Source organism: Onychostruthus taczanowskii, unplaced genomic scaffold, assembly GCF_017590055.1.
Source record: "Onychostruthus taczanowskii isolate IOZ18803 unplaced genomic scaffold, ASM1759005v1 scaffold12, whole genome shotgun sequence".
Classification (NCBI taxonomy): domain Eukaryota; kingdom Metazoa; phylum Chordata; class Aves; order Passeriformes; family Passeridae; genus Onychostruthus; species Onychostruthus taczanowskii.
In genome coordinates this window covers 11,300,419-11,319,368 of record NW_024498351.1, presented here as the reverse complement: position 1 = coordinate 11,319,368, position 18,950 = coordinate 11,300,419, and the positions used below count along the sequence as shown (strand labels likewise).

The 18,950-nt window shown below is 40.4% G+C and overlaps 1 protein-coding gene across 1 annotated transcript in view; it reads right to left on the bottom strand.

Moving 5' to 3' along the window:
• Positions 1–286: 286 nt before the first annotated feature.
• The window catches only part of GALNTL6 (polypeptide N-acetylgalactosaminyltransferase like 6), a 428,742-nt gene continuing 410,078 nt past the window's right edge, over positions 287–18,950 (bottom strand). The window contains exons 10-12 of the mRNA XM_041395709.1: positions 12,895–13,011; positions 6,663–6,812; positions 287–763 (exon numbers count right to left, since the gene is read on the bottom strand). Coding sequence (XP_041251643.1) covers positions 596–763; positions 6,663–6,812; positions 12,895–13,011 — 435 coding nt within the window. The 3' untranslated portion in view covers positions 287–595. The remainder of the gene's footprint in view (positions 764–6,662; positions 6,813–12,894; positions 13,012–18,950) is intronic.

Genomic DNA, 18,950 nt, shown 5'->3' with positions numbered 1-18,950 from the left:
ATTTTGGTAATGAATGGAATGTAAAAGGGAGGTATTTAAAATTAATTGCTGCAGTTCTGAGGGTTAAACCTGCTTAACCCAACCTTTTATTAAGAGAATGTCAACAGAGCATATATCTTGTCTAGGGAGTGCTGGGACATCATTATTCTTCTACCAGCATGTTTAATTCTAAAACCTGGGATTTCTTCAGGTTCCTGTAGGCGTCACGCACACCATAAACCCATCCCAAATCATAGCATCTGTTCTGAGCTACTCACTACAGCAGGATTTGACCTGAGAAACTCTAGAGTTTTGTTTTACTTTATTAACTTGGAGTACTTTTAAACAGTTTTTAAACAAAGTTTTTCCCTTGACCAGCAAGGGAATTTTCAGCCTGAAGTTCTCAGCAGCATCCGGTGAGGCTCTTGGCCAAGTCCTCCAGATACTGTATATCCACAAGGACAGCCTGCTGGCTCTTGCTGTGGCATTTTCTTAATCCTCAGAACAGATTTCCTGGATCTAGGAAATTTAATTCCTGACTCCTTTGACCCAGATGCTGGCAAAAATGTAGTCTGCAGTCTGTACGTAAATATGTGTGTTCAATTTTTTTTTCCTTCTAGGAACTGGCCTTGCTGTTAAATTTTTCTAAAACAGTCATATTAATATGTTCAAAAATCCACTGTTGAGTTTCAGATAAAGGATCACATCTGTTCATGAAAATCTTCTTCTCAGCTGGGTTGCAATCTATGCAGCTGCTGCTTACCGGATGGAACAAAGTTTTGTCCTACAGGAATGAAAAAAAATAGAATTAAGTAGCAAATGCCAAATCATTGGAAGTGTTCTAATGTTACAGAACTCAGATTAAAAGGGCCCTGTTTGAAATGACTTTGTGGTCTCTGCGCAATAACCTTGTGTAATAACAACAGCTATTATTAGAAAACTGTAGAGAATGGAATTTTATTCCCTTGGGCTATTATCTTTTATGAAAATGGGGATTCAAGAAAGAGGGAGATATCATAGGGTCTTTGATTAACAACATAATATAATGAAAAAATAGAATGTCTTTTAATATCTTTGCATACCACATATTTGCTTGAATGTCTGAACTTGAAAAATGGATTTGTTTGGGTTTTTTTTAGAGAAATCTTACTCTTGACAGGATTGTGTTTCTTGGCAGGGGGAGCTGTAAAATCTTCAACTTGGTGAAGATGTTAAAAATGAATTATTAACTGAAGTGGTGGACAGATGGACACAGGATTGATGTTCTCATCCCATTCAATGTCTGTGGCCTTGCTAAGACCAGCCACTGAAATACACTCTCTCTCCTAATAAGATGGAAATCCTAACACTGATTTAGCTCCATATGGAGATTTTGTGAGGGCAAGCATGGATTAAGTGCTTAAAAATATATTTATGATGATCAGTTTTATTAATTTTACTTCACAAAACTGGAGTGAATAGTAAGTAACCTGATGTGAATCTTTGTGAAAGCAGTCAGTTGAGCAGGTGGTGAGTTGTGTAGTTTCAATCTACTTAGTTGATGTAGGCAAGTGTTCTGAGAAAGACAGATGTGGGAGTCATTAGATGGTTTGAAAATTTCCAGGGACTATACTGCATCTGTTGAAATAAATTTCATATTACTATATTACTCTTGGTAAACCATATTCAGGCTTTTCCCCTCCATGCCAATGATTGCCCTGACGGTATTTTAATATTAATCCAGGATGTGCCTGTTGCCCAGTTTGTGAGAGGGAAAAAAATCTACTTGTCAAATTGCAATTGATTAAAAACTGACACAAGTACTCTGGGTGCTGAGCAACAATCATAGAAACTTCTCTTTAAAAATACCCTACATTAAAAAAAAAAAAAAAAGGAAGACAACAAACAGAAACCGCAGCTATTTAAAACCGCTTTGAAAAATTAAGGTTTTTTTTTTTTTAATTTAGGAAAGACTAAATTCACTAATTTGTGGTTTGTGAAAAAATGGTAAAGTACAATGCCTCTTTTTAAAATTAATATATGCAATAAAGAACCAAGTCAAAAGTACCTTGTGCTCTGTCTGAGCACAAGGTGTTGATGGTGAGAAGGTGTTACACCTGCCTTTCACACTGTTTTACTTTCAGCACTGGCCTTTCCCCAAAAGCAGTGGATGAACACACACGCCCCCACCGGACTGAAATTCAGAGGGATGCCATCAAAGCTGACAAGACCAAACCAAATGAGCAGAGGCCTTTCGCTCCTGTTCTACAAGGAGAGCAGGCAGGATACTTCAGCTTGCAAGAAGGGGATAAGTGTACTGTGTACAAAAGGCTACTGTGTCCCTGCTAGGAGGTGGGCCTACAAGAACTGCCAGGCACCCTAGGGGGAGGTGCAGGCACCCATCTGCACCTTGCCACCTCCTCCTGTACTAATAAGAGCTTGATGGAGTGGCAGTGTCTGAAATCAGGACGCAGTGACTGTGCCATAGCCACCCTGCCTGATGTGGGACCTTGAAGGAAGGGGGCATACAGTTTTTATGGCAGTTTAGCTGGGAATGAGGGCCAGCCAAGATATGAGGAAGTCAAAGCTGGAATGCTAGAAGCTTTAATAAGATATCTGGTACAAGAAGAAAGGAAACAGCTTCAGCACAAAAAGCTTGCTATGAAAAACACTCCAGACTTTCCAGAAAGCTGGCAGTCTTTCTTACAGAAATATCACAGGCAGGCAACTTTTGAGGGAAGCATTATTGCTGCTTTTATTTAGAGAGTCTGGTTATTAGGAAAGAAGAGTGTCTTTTAAGAATAGGGACAGAGTTACCACTCTAGAAAACTTCTGGCTGACTTAGCAATATATAAAGGCCTATTAATTTATCATCTCAAGCTTATGCTGATTTAAGGTCAAAGCCTGGTGGTATTATCTTCCACCGGATTTCAGTGGAAACAGATTTAGGACTTCAAGGGGTAACAGTTGCGTGCATCCCAGAGAAGAAATTTACAAGAGAAATAAGTAAATTCCTCTTTACATCAATACTGAGAAACCACAAGCGCTCTTGTGGAGACATTCTAACATCTGAAAACAGCAGAATATTTTTCCCCTTCTGCATGAAGGAAAGCCTGAAGATTATTTGCAGAAGGAGAAACTCCTCCATACGATAATTTGTCTCGACAGTTCAGGGGGGTTGGTAATGACACACAGAGCCTTTCATTTCTTACAGGTCACTGCTGTAACTATGGCCAAAGTCAAGAGCAACTGGAAGTCATTATCAGCTGGTAGCTATGGTAGTTTGTCTGAAATCAGTTGGTAGCTCCAGTGCAGCTTCAGCAGGACTGAAGTCCATATGATAAAAGCCACTATCACTATGACATGTCTTGGTCTTTCTGAGGGGATAATCTACACGCCTCCTGCATGACAAGTGAACTGACTCTTATAGTTTGTCCCTGCAGCTGTCAGGACACTATGAGTAAACTCTTCTGGCCACAGTTTTTGACGCTGTCAGTCTAGCATCTATCATAATCACTAGGTTCAGGGTAGAATTACCATATAATGAAATTGATTTTGCACAATTGTTTCTTTTTAGAGACCTACTAAATCAGCCCTCTCTTGGATACTTCTGCTCTACAAATAGCAATAGTGGGCCTGTGGCACATAAATTGAATCATACTTTATCAGAATCAGTGCACTCCCTGTCAGTCCAGAATGATGCTACATTGAAAACCAGAGGTGTACTCCTTTACTATGAGGAACAGAAATTTGTAGGCACTGCTCATCATTGGCTCTGGCATGCTTAGGAATATCAAACAGAGTCAAAGAAATGGCTTTAGCTTGGGAAGCTAAAGCTATTCTCCCAAACATCTAATAATTACAGGCTTTTTACATTTATCTATCTAATATCTTACATTCGTCCAATATGGTGCCAATATTTTTTGTCCTGGCATTACTCACATTCTATTTACAACCCAAAGCAATGTTTGCAGTACTGCTTGGATTTATTCTGCTCCATTGTTTATTACAGGCTTTTCTCAAAGGTATACTTGGCTGTAGACCAGTATTTCAGATTGGTCCTAAGAAAATTGATTACTTAATATTGCAGACTTACAAGACTTCAAATAGCTGCCCAGATGTAGTTTAAACAGTATGGGAATAAGAACAGTTTTTTGACACGTTTATTAGTGGTAGTTTTGGCTTCATTCATCTGAAAAGAATGTGGTTTGCATGCTCTGAGACTGCATTGCAATGAGAAGCAAAGTGCACATAATGGGGGTGGGCTGCAGATTTTTTCCAGAAGAGCACTCCTCACCCAAAGTAAAATATTCATGTATTCTGCTTGCCTCTAAAATATTTAAACTGTTTTTATTTGCCAGGATCCAAAACCAAGGTTGTTATGATTTCTATGCTATAAGTATATGGAATCTGAAAATAGTGCCTGGCTTCAAATAGCATTTGCAGCACTTTGTAGTCACTTCACTGCCATAACTTTTTATCCATGGCTCAAGATGCAAATGATCATGAGAAGAGACTCATCTTTAAATTAATAAAAACCTCTTATCTTCTAGTTTTATAGAAATAATAGAAGAGCTTGATAAGAAATACTTCATATTAGGCTCCTAGGCTTCTTATAAGACATGGACAAGCAAGGTCATTTCTCCTAAAGCATGAGAAGAATTTTTGGCAGGATGGATAAATGACCATTAGGAAGCTACAGTGTCTATAAGTGGTGCAGAGAACAGAAGAGAGTGGCTGACCAGCTCTCTGTTTTTAAAAGGAAACACTTATTTCTTAACCACATTATTATTCTTATTTATTTAGGGTGCAGATTCAGTAGCGTACCATTCCCTAGGTAAAAGGCTCTAGCAGAGATCAGGTTTTGTTTTATAGGGGGGAAAACACTACAAGTTCTATTGCCAAATGCTTTCAGAGCTGGAAAAGGATTGTACCACATATAAGGTTTTTGAAGGTGTAGCTGTACTACCAGAAATCTCTAATATAAATCTGCCCTTTACCTGAGGAAATAGATTATAGGAAACATTAAAAAATACTTACTGTGTAGCAAACTAAAACTAAGCTTAAAGAAAACCATGTATATATAGTTCTATTATTCCAATGCAGTTTCTTGACTTGAAGGTTTATGCAAATTGACCAGGTTGCTGTCAGGCTGGGATTATGGTTAAGAATGTGTCAGTACTTCCATCATAACAAAACTTTGTGATGTTTCTTGCTGTGATGGAAATGCCTGTCTTGCATTGAGAATTTTTAAACAAGCCCTGTCAGCCTCGTGGAAATTAAAAATGAAGCTGTGCAGAGAATTTAATAAAACTTACACTGTGTATTTTTTCCAAATGTCATTTTTTTCCGATGCCTGCTATATTCTGTCCTCATCAAAGGTGATGAGCCTTACAGAGTGTAGCTCCAGACCTGCATTTTGTCTTATGAACTGGCTATATTGAGCAACAATTAAGTGCTAAGAATATGAAAGCTTTTTGATTTGCAGCTTGGGTAGGCAAAGAGATAAATTGGAAGGGTTTTGAAGGCAGAAGGGATTATTAAGGCATTATAAAGTCAGATAGGCAGCAATACAACCACCACAATTTACATCCTCTAAATATCTGCCCCATACATTCTAACTTTCTTACAAGTAATATCTCAGCTTCAAAGGGATTACATTTCTGGAAAATCTTATGATGGACCTCGACTTGCAACATAAATAAGGTAAAAAGGCACAAGCTAATAAGTAGGCACTCAGAAAAAAAGCATCAGAAGAAACCTGTTTTTAATGGTTCTGAATTAGTTTTGTACTATATATATTTTTAAACTAGAAAACAGTATTGAGGTTTATCTGGCAAAGACCAGTTCCTGGTAGTTTGTTTCCAGCTCAAACAAGGTGAAGGGCAAGGCACAATGGTCAAAGAAAACTGAAGCATGTGTGAGAGAAATCCTCAGCGCTTTAGAGAAATCCTTATCCTGAATGGAGTACATAGTGTGTTAGTGAAATCTTTAATCAAGACAACTTGCTGATAAACTATTAAAAAACCCTAACAACAACAACACCAAGTCAGTAGCATTACCAGGACTTTTTACCACAACTGAAGCTCTGACAGTTTCTAGCTTGACCTCCTGTTTTCAGTGATTTATAAAAATGGGCTGAAATTCAGCAGATCAAAGTAGTGTCTAAGCTGCTTATCTTTAGTTTATAAACTCCTGCCTCCTTTGGACTTACAGCAGTGCTTTTAATGTTGGGTGGGTTTTTGTTTTTGTTGGGGTTTTTTTGTTTGTTTGTTTGGTTTGGGTTTTTTGAGGGAGATTTTTCTGCCACTTATAATCTTTAAAATGAAGTAAAGTACTTTTAACTTATGAGCAGCATGTCTTGTTGCTGTCACATTGGATGAAAATATTTCCAACAGTGCCTCTGTTAAAATGACACAAGCATCTTGAAGCGCCAGAATGGTAAAACACCTTTCAGGGAACAGATCCAATACAGACACCCTCTGAGCTGGATCAGATCCATTTTCATTTAAATTTGACCTAAATATCTGAATGCTCAAAAGGAACATGAATATGTTTACAGAGATTACCACAAAATTAAATTGGAATAGGATGTGGTGGATTTTAAAACAGAAGTGCTTTGACAAGAAAGCACAAGCCTGCGCTAAACTGAATACAGGCTCAAGACGGTCTGAACCTCCGAGATGCCCCACAGTGACTCTGACCTTCCTATAGCTCCAGTGCTGGTTTCCCTTCATGCCGTGACAGTCATACAGTGTGACAGGGCTACTGTGCGAGATGGCGTCGAAGCAGAACTTCCTGGTGTGAAGTGGCTCCCCAGGGCGGATGTCTTCTCTCCAACCAAAGGTGAAGAGCTGGGAAAACAATCAGGCAATACAATCACATATTATTAGTGAGAAACATTTAAAATAACACACAACAGCTTAATGCAGGATTCCCTTTTCGCACACCCCAGATGCTGGTTAAATGAGGTCCTGCCTGTGTACAATTCAGTGATGCCAACTGCCTTAATTAAAGTGCATCAGTGGCCATGTAGAATATACCCCAGGAAGGCACAATCTCGATGTCAGGGAAGGAAAAAAAATCTCTAGTGACACAGTACTGCAGAGAGGAGGAGGGATATGCTGCATTAAAGCCTTCAGTTACCCCAGTTAAAGCAGCACCTGTGTGCACTAGGACTTCAGCTCCCTAGGATTCAGAAAGCTGCCGCCAGTGATGTTCTTTTAGCTCTCATTTGGGTCTGAACAAGCTGCCCAGAGAGATTTTCCCATCACAGCCTCTTTCCTATGTTTAATGAGCAGTTTCCTTCTGTTTATAAGGGACACTGTTACCACAGCCTCTCTCAACTGTCTTTTTTCCCCAAACAACACATGTTAAATGATCTTCATCTTTCTACTTTGGAACCTGTGAGCTACAGGCAGCTTGTCAAAGCCCTTTTTCTCACTGCCTGAGAGGAGTCATGGAGGGTCACAGTTAATAGAGGAATCCTTCTCAATTAGACACCAGCTGTCTGAAGTGATGCTGTGACACTGCAGTCTTTCAATCATCAGATGAAGGTGACAGTTCTGACAGCATCAAATTTAAAGATGTGGAGTGCATTTTCCTTTCCATGGACCAATCCTTGCAGAAAAGAGGTTGCAGGCTGTAAATTACTACCTAGAAGCTCTGTCAAGAGCTGTGAAGTTATTTTATTTTCTTTCTTTCTTTTTTTTTTTCTTTTTTTGAGTGAGTGCTATTCTTCAGCTTTCTGCATGACTTTTGATTTGCCATAGGAAAAAAAAAAAGAAACTAGCACTGAGAAAGTGAAGCTCTCTGTAAATGAGCAAACTTTGCTAGCAGAAACTGTTCAGCTGAGATGGTTCATGTGCAACTGCATGCAGGCTCATTATCCAGAGAAGTGGCTCCCCAGACTGAGTTCAGCTCCCCATGCTGAATTCAGACTGTCTCCAACACCTCATCTCAGCTTCCTTTTGGCCCTTATCTAGCAATCGGCTCCTCCAGTGTGTACATTCCCTGACAGAACCAGCTATAAACTGAAGCTTAATAAATATCATGTGGGTCTGATCCTGAACAATTCTGTAGTGCTTCCCAGGTTTTAACCTTTTCATTGCTATAGTGACCTTCTTTCCACAGTCTTTCTAAAATAAACACCTCTTAAAAATCCTGCATCTTCAATGCTGTTCCATCCTCTGGATACCACATTTGAAAGGTGTTACTGTCTCTCTTGGCTTGCAGGCCCTAAATACAAGCATATATCAGAATATTTACCTTTTTTTCCCCTGTTTCTTACTGTAAGCCCTTGTTTGCTCTGTTACTCCCTATTTATATCTGCATTATAGGTTTTCTAGAGAGTATTTTCTTAATCTGTCTCTGTGTCCTGCTTATTTGTTCCATCTCCCAGACTGCATTTTACATTTATCTACAGTAAAATGCAGCGGACAGCTTTAACCTCGTTTTCAAAGCAATTCCTCCTTTTCAAAAGGTTAAATCTTTTTCCACTTTTCTTCATGTTTCTTTGAAGCATCATCATGGTCTCCCTACAATAACTTATCATTTCACAAGCAAAGACAGAAGACAGAAGTAAGATTTGGTACAGAAAAAAAACTATGCTGCTGTTTCTTCAGGAAAAGAGAAGCCTAAAACAATTTTCCTTTAACAAAAAGCCAACAAAAGCCATTTTCTTTATCTTATCCTTTACCTTTCTACAGACACATAATAAACCCAGAGTTCAAAGTGATGAATAACAAATACCTAGAGGAATGGTGTGGAACAGTGCTTCTGTGATATTCTCACTCTCATTAGTACTACTGCAGAGAGAGATTCTATTTCAGGACCAGCCTCATCTTTCCCAGTGGGTGGCTTGCCAAATTTCTCATTCTGTGCATGAGCTGCGAGCTGAGGGACCAATTCTTGCTGCTCTCTGGACCTTGGCCTGAGGAGTAGTACCCCACTGAACACATCGGTACACCTGAAAGAGCTCAAGCCGGCCTTCAAATCAGATCATACTGATCCAAACTATTCCTCTGCTCTTTTCTACTCCTCTGCAGTTTCTGAAGACTGCCAGAGCTGTGTCCTGTTTGCAAGTCAAGACATGGTAACAGCAGAGGGTTTTTATTCCCTTCCACTGAAAATTAAGATCTGTGTAATACTAGATATCAATGTTTAGACTAGCTTAGATTCTTTTTCCTCCTTCTTTATCCTCTCCTTTTAAAAAAAGTTTTATTTTTAAATCAACAAGTATGTCTTCTACCTAGTGATATTATAAAACCAACCTTTTTAGGCACAGAACCTCAGTTTTAGGACTAAGAGAGAGAAGAGGAAAAAATCAGGAAAAAGGTTTCTACTTCTCCATACAACCAATTGGCATTAAGATCTTGCAATTACAGACACAACATGAAGGTGTACAATCTTTCCAATCTCATAATTCTAAGCTTTCCTCTTTTAAACAGCAATTTCCCTCTAGTTAAAACTGAATCTGGCCAATATAAACATTATCTCCTTGCTGCATAATGTCCAACAATGCTACATGTTATTAGCTGGAGCCCAGAGCATATCATGTTCTGCTTTGCCAGCACTTGTCACTCTGGATTTCGTTGTTCCTTTGTCAGGAACAAACTCTGTCAGATTTTACAAGAAATGGCTGAGCCTTTTTGTACCCTTTTTGTACTTCATTCATTTCTGACTGCTTGTTGATTTGAAACAAGGCTGCACGAAATTCCCAGACACATCATTAACAAACAGCAGGCTGATTCTTCACCTGCAACACATGGGGTTGCTGTTCACTGTTCCCTGCGGGACTCAGAAACCCTCTGTCCTGGCTCAGTGCACGCTCATTCTGTTCTTTCGCTCTCTCTCATACCAGAGTCTGTAAAACACAGCCCCATCCTCTGTGTTTGCAATCAAGCAACCCCTCAGCCCTCATGCTTTGCCTTTTCATGTAGCCGAGCCCTGTCACGCAGTAACTGGGAAATGCAGCTTTCCAGCTTCATTTACAATTGGCACAGGGCCTGAAGAATGATTGCCTGATAGAGCCATTGGCCTGGGACTGTCTACAGGACAAAGGCCCTTTTGATGCCATTAATGCTTTCCAGCCTGGCAACGTCCCTCAATTACTCGTTGTCTGGCTGGGGTCTGTCAGCTGGCACTGTGCTTTGACTGTGCCATTACACTTGAGGGGACAACGTGTACTCCCATCCAAAGATGAAATGCCATGTTTCAGAGCTGGACTCTAGCTTGAACTATCCCTCCAAGTAGAGAAGAAAGAGCTGGGAACTTGATGAGCCATGTTAGAGATGGTGCCTGTCCACCCATTCCCTGGCAAGGCTGGGGAACTTGATAAGAGACAGTGATACTTGTCATTTTCCTTTGCTGTTGGTTATCAGTCCAGCAGAGTGTCAGTTTCCCCTGAAGCCAAAAGCTAGCTTTGGAAAGACAGAGATGGATGAATGCAGTGCCATGACATATCCTCCCATCCCTTTTCTCCCCCACTGGTTCTCAATTTTTTGGGAAGTTTCCCGAAACCACAGTGACACATCCTCACTTCTCCCCAATCTCCCATTTACCAGAAAGCCTGCAAGCACCCCACAAACCTTTTGACTGCTGCATGCCCAGGGGCTTGCACAGCCCTGAGGTGGAGGGTCATCTCCTGGGGTCTGCTAAAGGGCTGTGCCCCTGGCCTGGTGGCTGAGACTGTCAGCTTTTAATTCCTGCCCTGGTAACATGACATGAATCAAGTGGCACAAAGGATGATCTTTGGCACTGACGCCTGCTGCACTGCTCATGCTAAGCTACTATAGCTCGCCACCGAACTCTGTAAATTTATACCTGAAATTACAAGTCTACCTCAGCATCAATCCATGCTATTTGAAATATGATAATAAAATACTTCATACTTAATTATTAATTAATTATTAATACTGCTAGTTTCTACTGGTGTACGCAGAACTCATCGAGGCTACAAATTCCGTGAGATCTAAAGAAGGAAGAGGAGCTCTGTGAGGCTGGCCCGGGGTTTGATGCCCCACAGACGATTGTGACAGCAGCGCAGGGCTGGCCCTGAGGGGCGCCGGCCGTGAGGGGGGCAGGCCGTGAGAGCGGCCGGCCCTGACAGGTGCCGGCCCTGAGGGACACTGGCCCTGAGGGACACTGGCCCTGACGGGAGCCGGACCTGAGGGACACTGGCCCTGACAGGTGCCGGCCCTGAGGGACACTGGCCCTGAGGGACACTGGCCCTGACGGGCGCCGGCCCTGAGGGCGGGCGGCCGACGCCGCGGCGGGCCCGTTCCGCTGGGCCGCGCTGCCCCCTGCCGCCCGCCCGCCGCACCGCAGGGATGAGCCGCTGCCGGGAAGTTTTCCGCGCTGTGCGGCAATGCCAGAGGATGCGCTGCTCCCCGCCAGCCCGGCGGAGACGATTCCTGCTGTCCCTGGGGCACACGTCGAGCACCGAAGTGCTTGAGGCTTCCCAGCTCTGGTTCTGGGACCTAAGAAGCTGTCTGGTTGAACTGCCTACAGATTCTAATGAAGTCACTTTGTGTCCTTAGCAGAGAGGCAGGACCTTTAGATCCAGTCTGATCCCAAAGGTTGCAGCGCCCTGGAGTACGCTGAAACATGGATTGCTCCCTAACAGCTTTCTCCCTTTGTGTCATTTCCCATTTGTTCCAGCCTTTACTCTTTCAAAAGATATTTCAAGTCTCCCTTTTCTCTGCTAACATTTTTTTCTTCTCCCACTTTTCATCCAACTTTTTTTTTCTTCCTTTCTCATATCTGACAGCATCAGCATTTCCTCCTCCTTTCTTTAGGAGGGTTTGGGGCTGTGCAGATTTTAAAGTCAGAGAACACTCTGATGGGTTTAGTGTGGACCATACAATTTCTTTCAATTCACTCCCTAAATTACTGTATGTCTTTCAGAAACAAAACAATTATATTTATCTAGTTTTGGCACCCTATCCCCATGCAGTATCTTTGGTAGCTATCTGAAGAAGTCTTCCTTCAGCCACTACATTTTTTGGGCCATGTTGTCATTTACCTCAACTGAGAGACTCCTTCAGCTTCTTGGTTTCATGCACTTGCAGCTCTCCTCCTGCATGCTCTCCTCAGTATCCTCAGAGCATGCTTTTTTGACCTCAGCACTTCAAATACCCCTCAGAACTCCTCTCTCTTGAGCTTTTAAGTTTTTACAAAGTGTCGTGTGACTGCCAGGTCCATTTTTCTCCTCAGCACCACAAATCTTTTACTAATCTTAGGCCTTTTCCTGTGAAAGACTTGCTCACTAAATTTGCTAATAAACGGTTAGGTTGTACTTTTCATCTGGGTTCTCCTTGCTCACATTGGCAAGACCCATGGCCTGTAAGTCATGATCCCTTTCCTATGGCACTCACAATTAGTAAAAATTAGAGCTCTTTTCCTCCCTACTCCTGAGAACTAATAGTTTTCTACCTAACCAACCTAAATAAAAGCGCTTTTTGAGTCTTTATAATTCCTTGTCTTTTGAAATGCTTTTTTGCTTGCTTCTACCCATTTATCTCACTTATGCCTCATATTTGTTTAAAATATAATTCCTTACTGAGATAAAAGCATAAAAACAGACAATGACTGGAGCTGTAAAAGGCCTGGTACTATAATGAAAATATTTTCAGGTAGCTCAACCAAAATCAACGTGTTTTCACGACACAGCGGGGGAGAATGGGGCCTCAAAAAGATCTCTGGGCATTGCAATTCCTTTTGGAAATGAAGACAGCCCAGGTGGCTGTTGGAATTTCTGAAGTTATGTTAAGGAGTACTTTGTAAAAGCCATTAAGGTCAGTAATAATTCAAAAATTATTTCTACACTCTGTTTTACCTTAAGAAAAGGAGAAGCCCTGAGGAAATGTTTAAAAACTGGGAAAGAGAAGCAACAATGTTACCCTGATTTTCTCTTTCCACCATTAAAATAAATACCTGTTCATGCGACCACGTTCGTTCTGAGCCGTCCTTCACACAGATGTCCAGCCTCAGCTCAGTCCCTGTGGCTCCATGTTTGCTGTCCACACACAGGTTGGCTGCCACGTTTCGAATCTGCAAAATCAAGCAGCAACATTTCACATTAAACTGGGCTGCAGAATGGAGCCTTCAGCATCAGGGGTTAGGAGGTCAGCTCTGAAGGACTTGAGATTGACCATCGGTTATGTGAAACTGGTAAGAATTACTTTTTACAGAGTAGAGAGCTGTATCCTGGAATGAACTACTCTTTATAGGAGCAGCTTCAGAAGAAGCAAAGTTTGAAATATTCTGCTTAACAAATGAAAGGTGGATCTTATGAAATACCTTCATGCAAAAAAGACTAAAGAGAAAAAGAGTCTGAGAAGTTCAAAGCTTGTCTGACTGCTACTTCCATCCTATGAGAGCAAGAGAGATCAACAGTATTAGAAGGAACTGATTCCTGTATGAGTCTCTCCCGGGCATGGGAGCAGTCAGCATGCATTAGAAATTCAGGCATGCCCTGCTCCAATCCATGCTCTTACTTTGACACAATAACACCATTGTAGATAAGGTCACACATTACTCCCTGAAGTGCATAAAATTAAAAAGTACTTAACAAGTCTGCACTGAAACTTAGGCTTTTAAAAAGTACTTAACAAATCTGTACTGAAACCTATGCTTACTCATGGAGGTTCCTCCTGCATGCCTCCTGCAAACACTGCAGTGTAACTTGTTCTTAAAAGGAAAATCTTGTTCTTGAGGCTGAAGCCACTGAGTAACAATTAATCTGTGACTATCAATCATACCAGTTATGTACTACTGCTGACATATAAATCTTCTCTGAAACATTGGCTTGAAAAGTAGATTTGCCCACTGCCACCAAAAAGAGCAAAATCCTAACTTTGTGTTGCAAATCCATGCATATTTCTCCTTGAGTTCCTTAGCTGGGCTAGTTAAAAATCCTTCAGACACCTTCATAATGAAAAGGATTTCTTAAAAAAACTTACCCTCTCGATGAGATAAACAGAAACCCAGTAATTAAAGTGCATCGAAACACGCACAAATTCTAAATGTATAATTTATAGAAAGCAGGTGCACATTTTGACATTCTGGACGCTACTTTGATCTTTTTTTAAAAGAAAGCTAGATGCTTTCTAGAATGGAGGTACAATTGAGTAGTCTTTTGTGCTTTTTCATGAAAAATACTTTAGAAGTCACTGCTGTTGCCATAATATGAGTAAAAAATGTACACATTGCCACTGCATACCTCACACACATCCTAAAGACGGAAAACTTCACAGCATTGCACAAAACACTGAGAGGAAGGCAAATCCTTGTGCATGCAGGACACATGCCAGAGCTACTCTGCTCTTTTTCTGCTTCTGCAGGAGTGGGATCCAGTCTATTAACCATGCTCAAGAAAGATTTACACAGACAGGAAAGCAACAGGTAGTGAGAATATGTAAAAAACTGTAAAATGTAAAAATTCTCAGGAAAGGTTTCAGGAGGTGCATTTGTTTAGCTTAGAAAATTGCAGACTGGGCAAAAGATGGGAGAGCATCAGTTTGAACAATTGCCTCCAGGAACCTTTGACCAGAGCTCAGAGAAGCATTTAAAAAAATTTTGGACCAGCCCAGTCCTAGCACATTTTTTTCTTTTTTCAATACAATAAAAGTTGCTAAAAATGAGGTAAAACACTAGCTGTTCATACATGCAACCAGATGCAGAAATCCAGCACTGGGCAGACCCACAGAAAAAAAGATGAAAGGTAATTAGTTCTCAACAACCTTCATTTCCATATTACCCTGCAAAAGAGGCAGGAAAGAATAATGAGGGGAATAGAATTTAATGTCCTATTTTTAAAGTTTCATGTGAAATACCTCCTCGAAGTATAATTTTTTTGGAGAATGTTCAATCATTTCTCAATGCACTTAAATGTCCATTGTATAGATAAAGATTTCTGGTCTAATAGAAAATTAAATGATACATCAGTTCAGTTCTTACAGCATGCAAGTTAATTAAAATGGAACAGCTAACAATTGCCATTAATAATTTGGTATATTTATGTGATTCAGAATTGTAAAATGACAGTGAATACACTCTACATCCAATTATTGCTTATTGCATTAAAAGGCTTTCATAATTTTGTCTTGATGGCATTGCTCCATCCCAGTCTCTGTCATTTGGACTGTGCAGTAAATGTGTTCAATCCATTTCTGGAAAAGGCTTGAGCTGAAGCTACATGTAGTTCATTCACTGCTGGAATCTGTCTCACATTCTTTATTTCCTCCCCTCTTCCCTCTACTCCTGAAAGGTTTGCTTGAGTTTTTTCCTCTGTTCTTTGCAGCTTACATGTTAGCTCATCCTTTTTTGTTTCATCCTTTCAGCTGCAGAGGGGTCATGGTTTGTTTTCTGTTTTCTTTTTGTAATAAGGCGTTTCAGTCAAGTCTGTGCTTTTGTTCTCTGGCATTTCTGTGTGGCCTTGGCAGTTGCTAGAAACTGAACTGAGCCATCATACCAGAGCCAGAGCCACGGGGAACATTCTGCCAAGCATCACCACCACGCAGCCTGCAAATCCCCTAAGATGTTCTATGGACAAAGGAAGGAAAGCAGAAACACAGGTTTTTTTTTCTTCTAATTTATACACCAGTATGCTTTTGAACTGCCTTGTCTCCAGTCACACAGCACAATGGATTTAGGATTTTTAAGGTTATGAGTTATAACTAGAAAACAAATTGCTAGTGACCCTAACACGTTTCCAACATTCCTATTTGTGCAATTGTAAGACTAGGGATGAACAGGAGACAGATTTTATCAGCCATGCAAGTAAGCCATTGAGTTGCTACATACACAACTTTTTTGCTCAGCCTTAAATGCCATCATTTGTACACACAGATAAGCATACAGGAAAATCATGCTTCCCAGGACTTCGATGTATGGACTGACAAGGATGGTAAGTGGTGATATTAAAGGCTGTTTCAGAATGAAACAAATTCTGACAAAAGCACAGGATGCTGTTTGTAAGTCATTATACATACTTAGTTCTTGAAATGTCATCCTAACTCCCTATGGGCACTGTAGTCCTTGCAGAGAGCAAATGAGGTATAGAAGTATAGAGAATACAGCCTCCTAGAGCCCAGCAATTATATTGACCAATATTCTTTGGTAATTCTAAAACTCTACAACTTTTCCCAGGCAAATGAGTTCCTGCAAGACTTGCTGTTGAGGTAGTAGCTGATGTCCTGGCTCCTCCAGCCTTGCCTTCCCTGCACTGGAGCCAGGCTGTCACCCTGGTATACACTTCAGCCTTCATGGAGCCTGGGAGGGGTGAGCCAGAGTGGGAGAGCCAAACTCCCAGAGGTTCTGGGAGCTGCCCTGCAAGCTCACCATGACATGGAACTCTCTGTACCAAAAGCAGAAGGAGGGAAAGTGTAGCAATCTAAAGACAATTGTATGTTCAATATCATCATCTGTGAACAATGACTGTGGCGATGGTGTTAGGGCAATGCTTACGGATACAGCAACAACAAAAGCACCTTGTACTATCAGTTTATATAATACTCTCCCTGTATCTTATTTAATGCCTTAAATGTGAAAATGGATTTAACTCCTAGAAGACATTAGCAGTATTCATTTATGTTACTTTTCTTTTGTTTGAGCAGCACTTAGAGCCAGTTTTACTGCACTGCTTACATACTCAGATAACCCTAGGGCCATCAATGTCTATGGATCAAATATATAAAAATGAGCCACTTCTCCTGTCAACTGATAACACAGTAATTTTAAAACTATTTATCCTTTGTGTGAGCCATAGAAAAGAAAAAGTCAAAGGTAAAGAAGTCAAGCACTGCCAAAAACCTCACTGAAGAAACACGGGACTCTTACTCAGTGTGACATTGATCCTGATAAAAGAATTTGAACAGTCCAGCTGTGCAGCTCTCGGTCTGTGCAGGGTGGGGTTATATCGCTTTTGTACAACAGATGTGTGACACTTGCTGGGCTCAGATTGACTCATCAAGGGTATGAGAATGACACATTTTAAAGAAAAGAAAATAACTGAAAAAAAAGTTAGTGAGCTCTTAGGCTTTCTTCTTTTTTCAAATGTGCCACTTGACTTTATGTGTGACATTTTCATGTCAGTGCTGTAAAAATCCATGAGTTTGGGGCTGAGAAAGGAGTACTCTCGGGTTCTACAGCTTAGCACTGCTGCACTGAGACACTTCCTCATTAAATTATCAAAGTTCATGTAACAGCAAGTGAAACCAAGATTAAATAATTCCTTTTTGACTGAGTAAAACAACTTTTTTTGGCACCATCTTGACTATAGAACTCATGAAATCTAAAATAAATGACAATGTCTGATATTATATGATTGATTTAATGCAAAGTGTGTTTTCAAAGATACTGGAAGCTGTGGTATCTGCACAATATATTCATGCTGGACCACAGCTTGTAAATTCATGAGTACTTGCTAAGAAAACACCTTGTGGCAAATCCACACCTATTGTTTTAGGTAGCAGGACTTCAAATACATATTACAAATATATTATTCTGTCTTACAAAAAGCATGGGATGGGTATTACTGTTTTCAACTCTTACCAGACTTCCTAGTATATTCAAAAGAGTAAGAACAAAACTTAATTGAAAACTTTCCTCTTTTCCGCAGTGGAAAAGAATACATTTACGTCACTCAAACACAGAACTGACAGTCTCACTAACCTTAATCTATCTGGATTTACTGTTACATTGCTCTACTGCACATATTTCAGATGTTAGAAGGCAGAACAGATTATCAAGGGTATGTACACCCTGCCAGCTACAAGGGCAAAAGGCACCAACACACATAAGAGATAAGTCCATGACAAGTGTGGAAAAATGATTGCTTTTTGTTTTCCAAACGTCCTTTTCTATCATAAACAGATCTTTTCAATAAATGTAAGGGTCAGCTTTTAAATAAATGTGTTTGCAAAAAAGGAACTGAGCAGAGGCTGTTTATGAGACGTCTGCTTTCACACCACATGCTTTTACTAGCTAGATATCAAAATACTAGAGCCAAACTTGTCCATTGTTTACTCTTTCTCAGACTGGCACAGGCAAGCAGATATGAAGTAATGGAAGCAGAGAGGGTACTAAATGACAGTCAGTCCTGGCACAGACTTGTGGTGTGTATAATCAGCAAGGTTTCAAGAGCTGCGTGATTCCTACAAAGCAGTAACATTACAGTCTGCTTCCCTCTTTCAGGTTCTCACAGCCATTGACCTTCAAGGTTTTTCAAGGTTCTCGCAAGTGCCAACAAATTAATTAAAATTGCATGGAAATGTGACAGTTTCAGGAAAAACAAGAGAAGGAGGGCTGAAAGTTTCCCTGTTATTTTAGAGAAAGTATGTTTTAAACAAAAAAGAAAATCTTTGGTCTTCATGTCCTTCCTAAGAACTTAGTAAATGCTTTTAAGGCACAAATTTCACACCACTGATATGATTTTGAATTGCTGTTAAAAATACTTGGGTTTATGCAGGGATTGTATTAATATTGCTGTTAAAAGAATGGATACCTGAATCACAAGCTCCTCCTCTTAGACCCTCTTGATTGAGTTAAGGATTGTCCAGCTGGCCAGAGAAATTACACATCTCCTGATCACAGCCCTCCAAGGACACCCTTGGAAAGATGGTGAAGGAAGATCACAGTAGCAGTCAGCAATCTGATCCAGCCTGACTTCTACTGATAAATTCCTTGCCTCTCACTACACATTAATCTCATAAAGAGTGGGCAGCAGGGTCAAAAAGAAGAAACTTTAACAACAAAGGAATTAATTACTGCGAAGAAGTAGCAAACAGTATGACACATATCATTTGGAGTTTTTTTGAATATCTGTAACTGATCGTTTATAAGGAAGAATTAAGTATTGCTAGTACCAGAGAAATGTATTTTAGAAATCTCACTATGAGGTAATTTGCCTTTCTAAATATAAATTCTGGAGAATAGTAGAGGTTCCTATGTTTGGAAGTCTGTGGTCCAGTCTTGACCACTGGGAATAT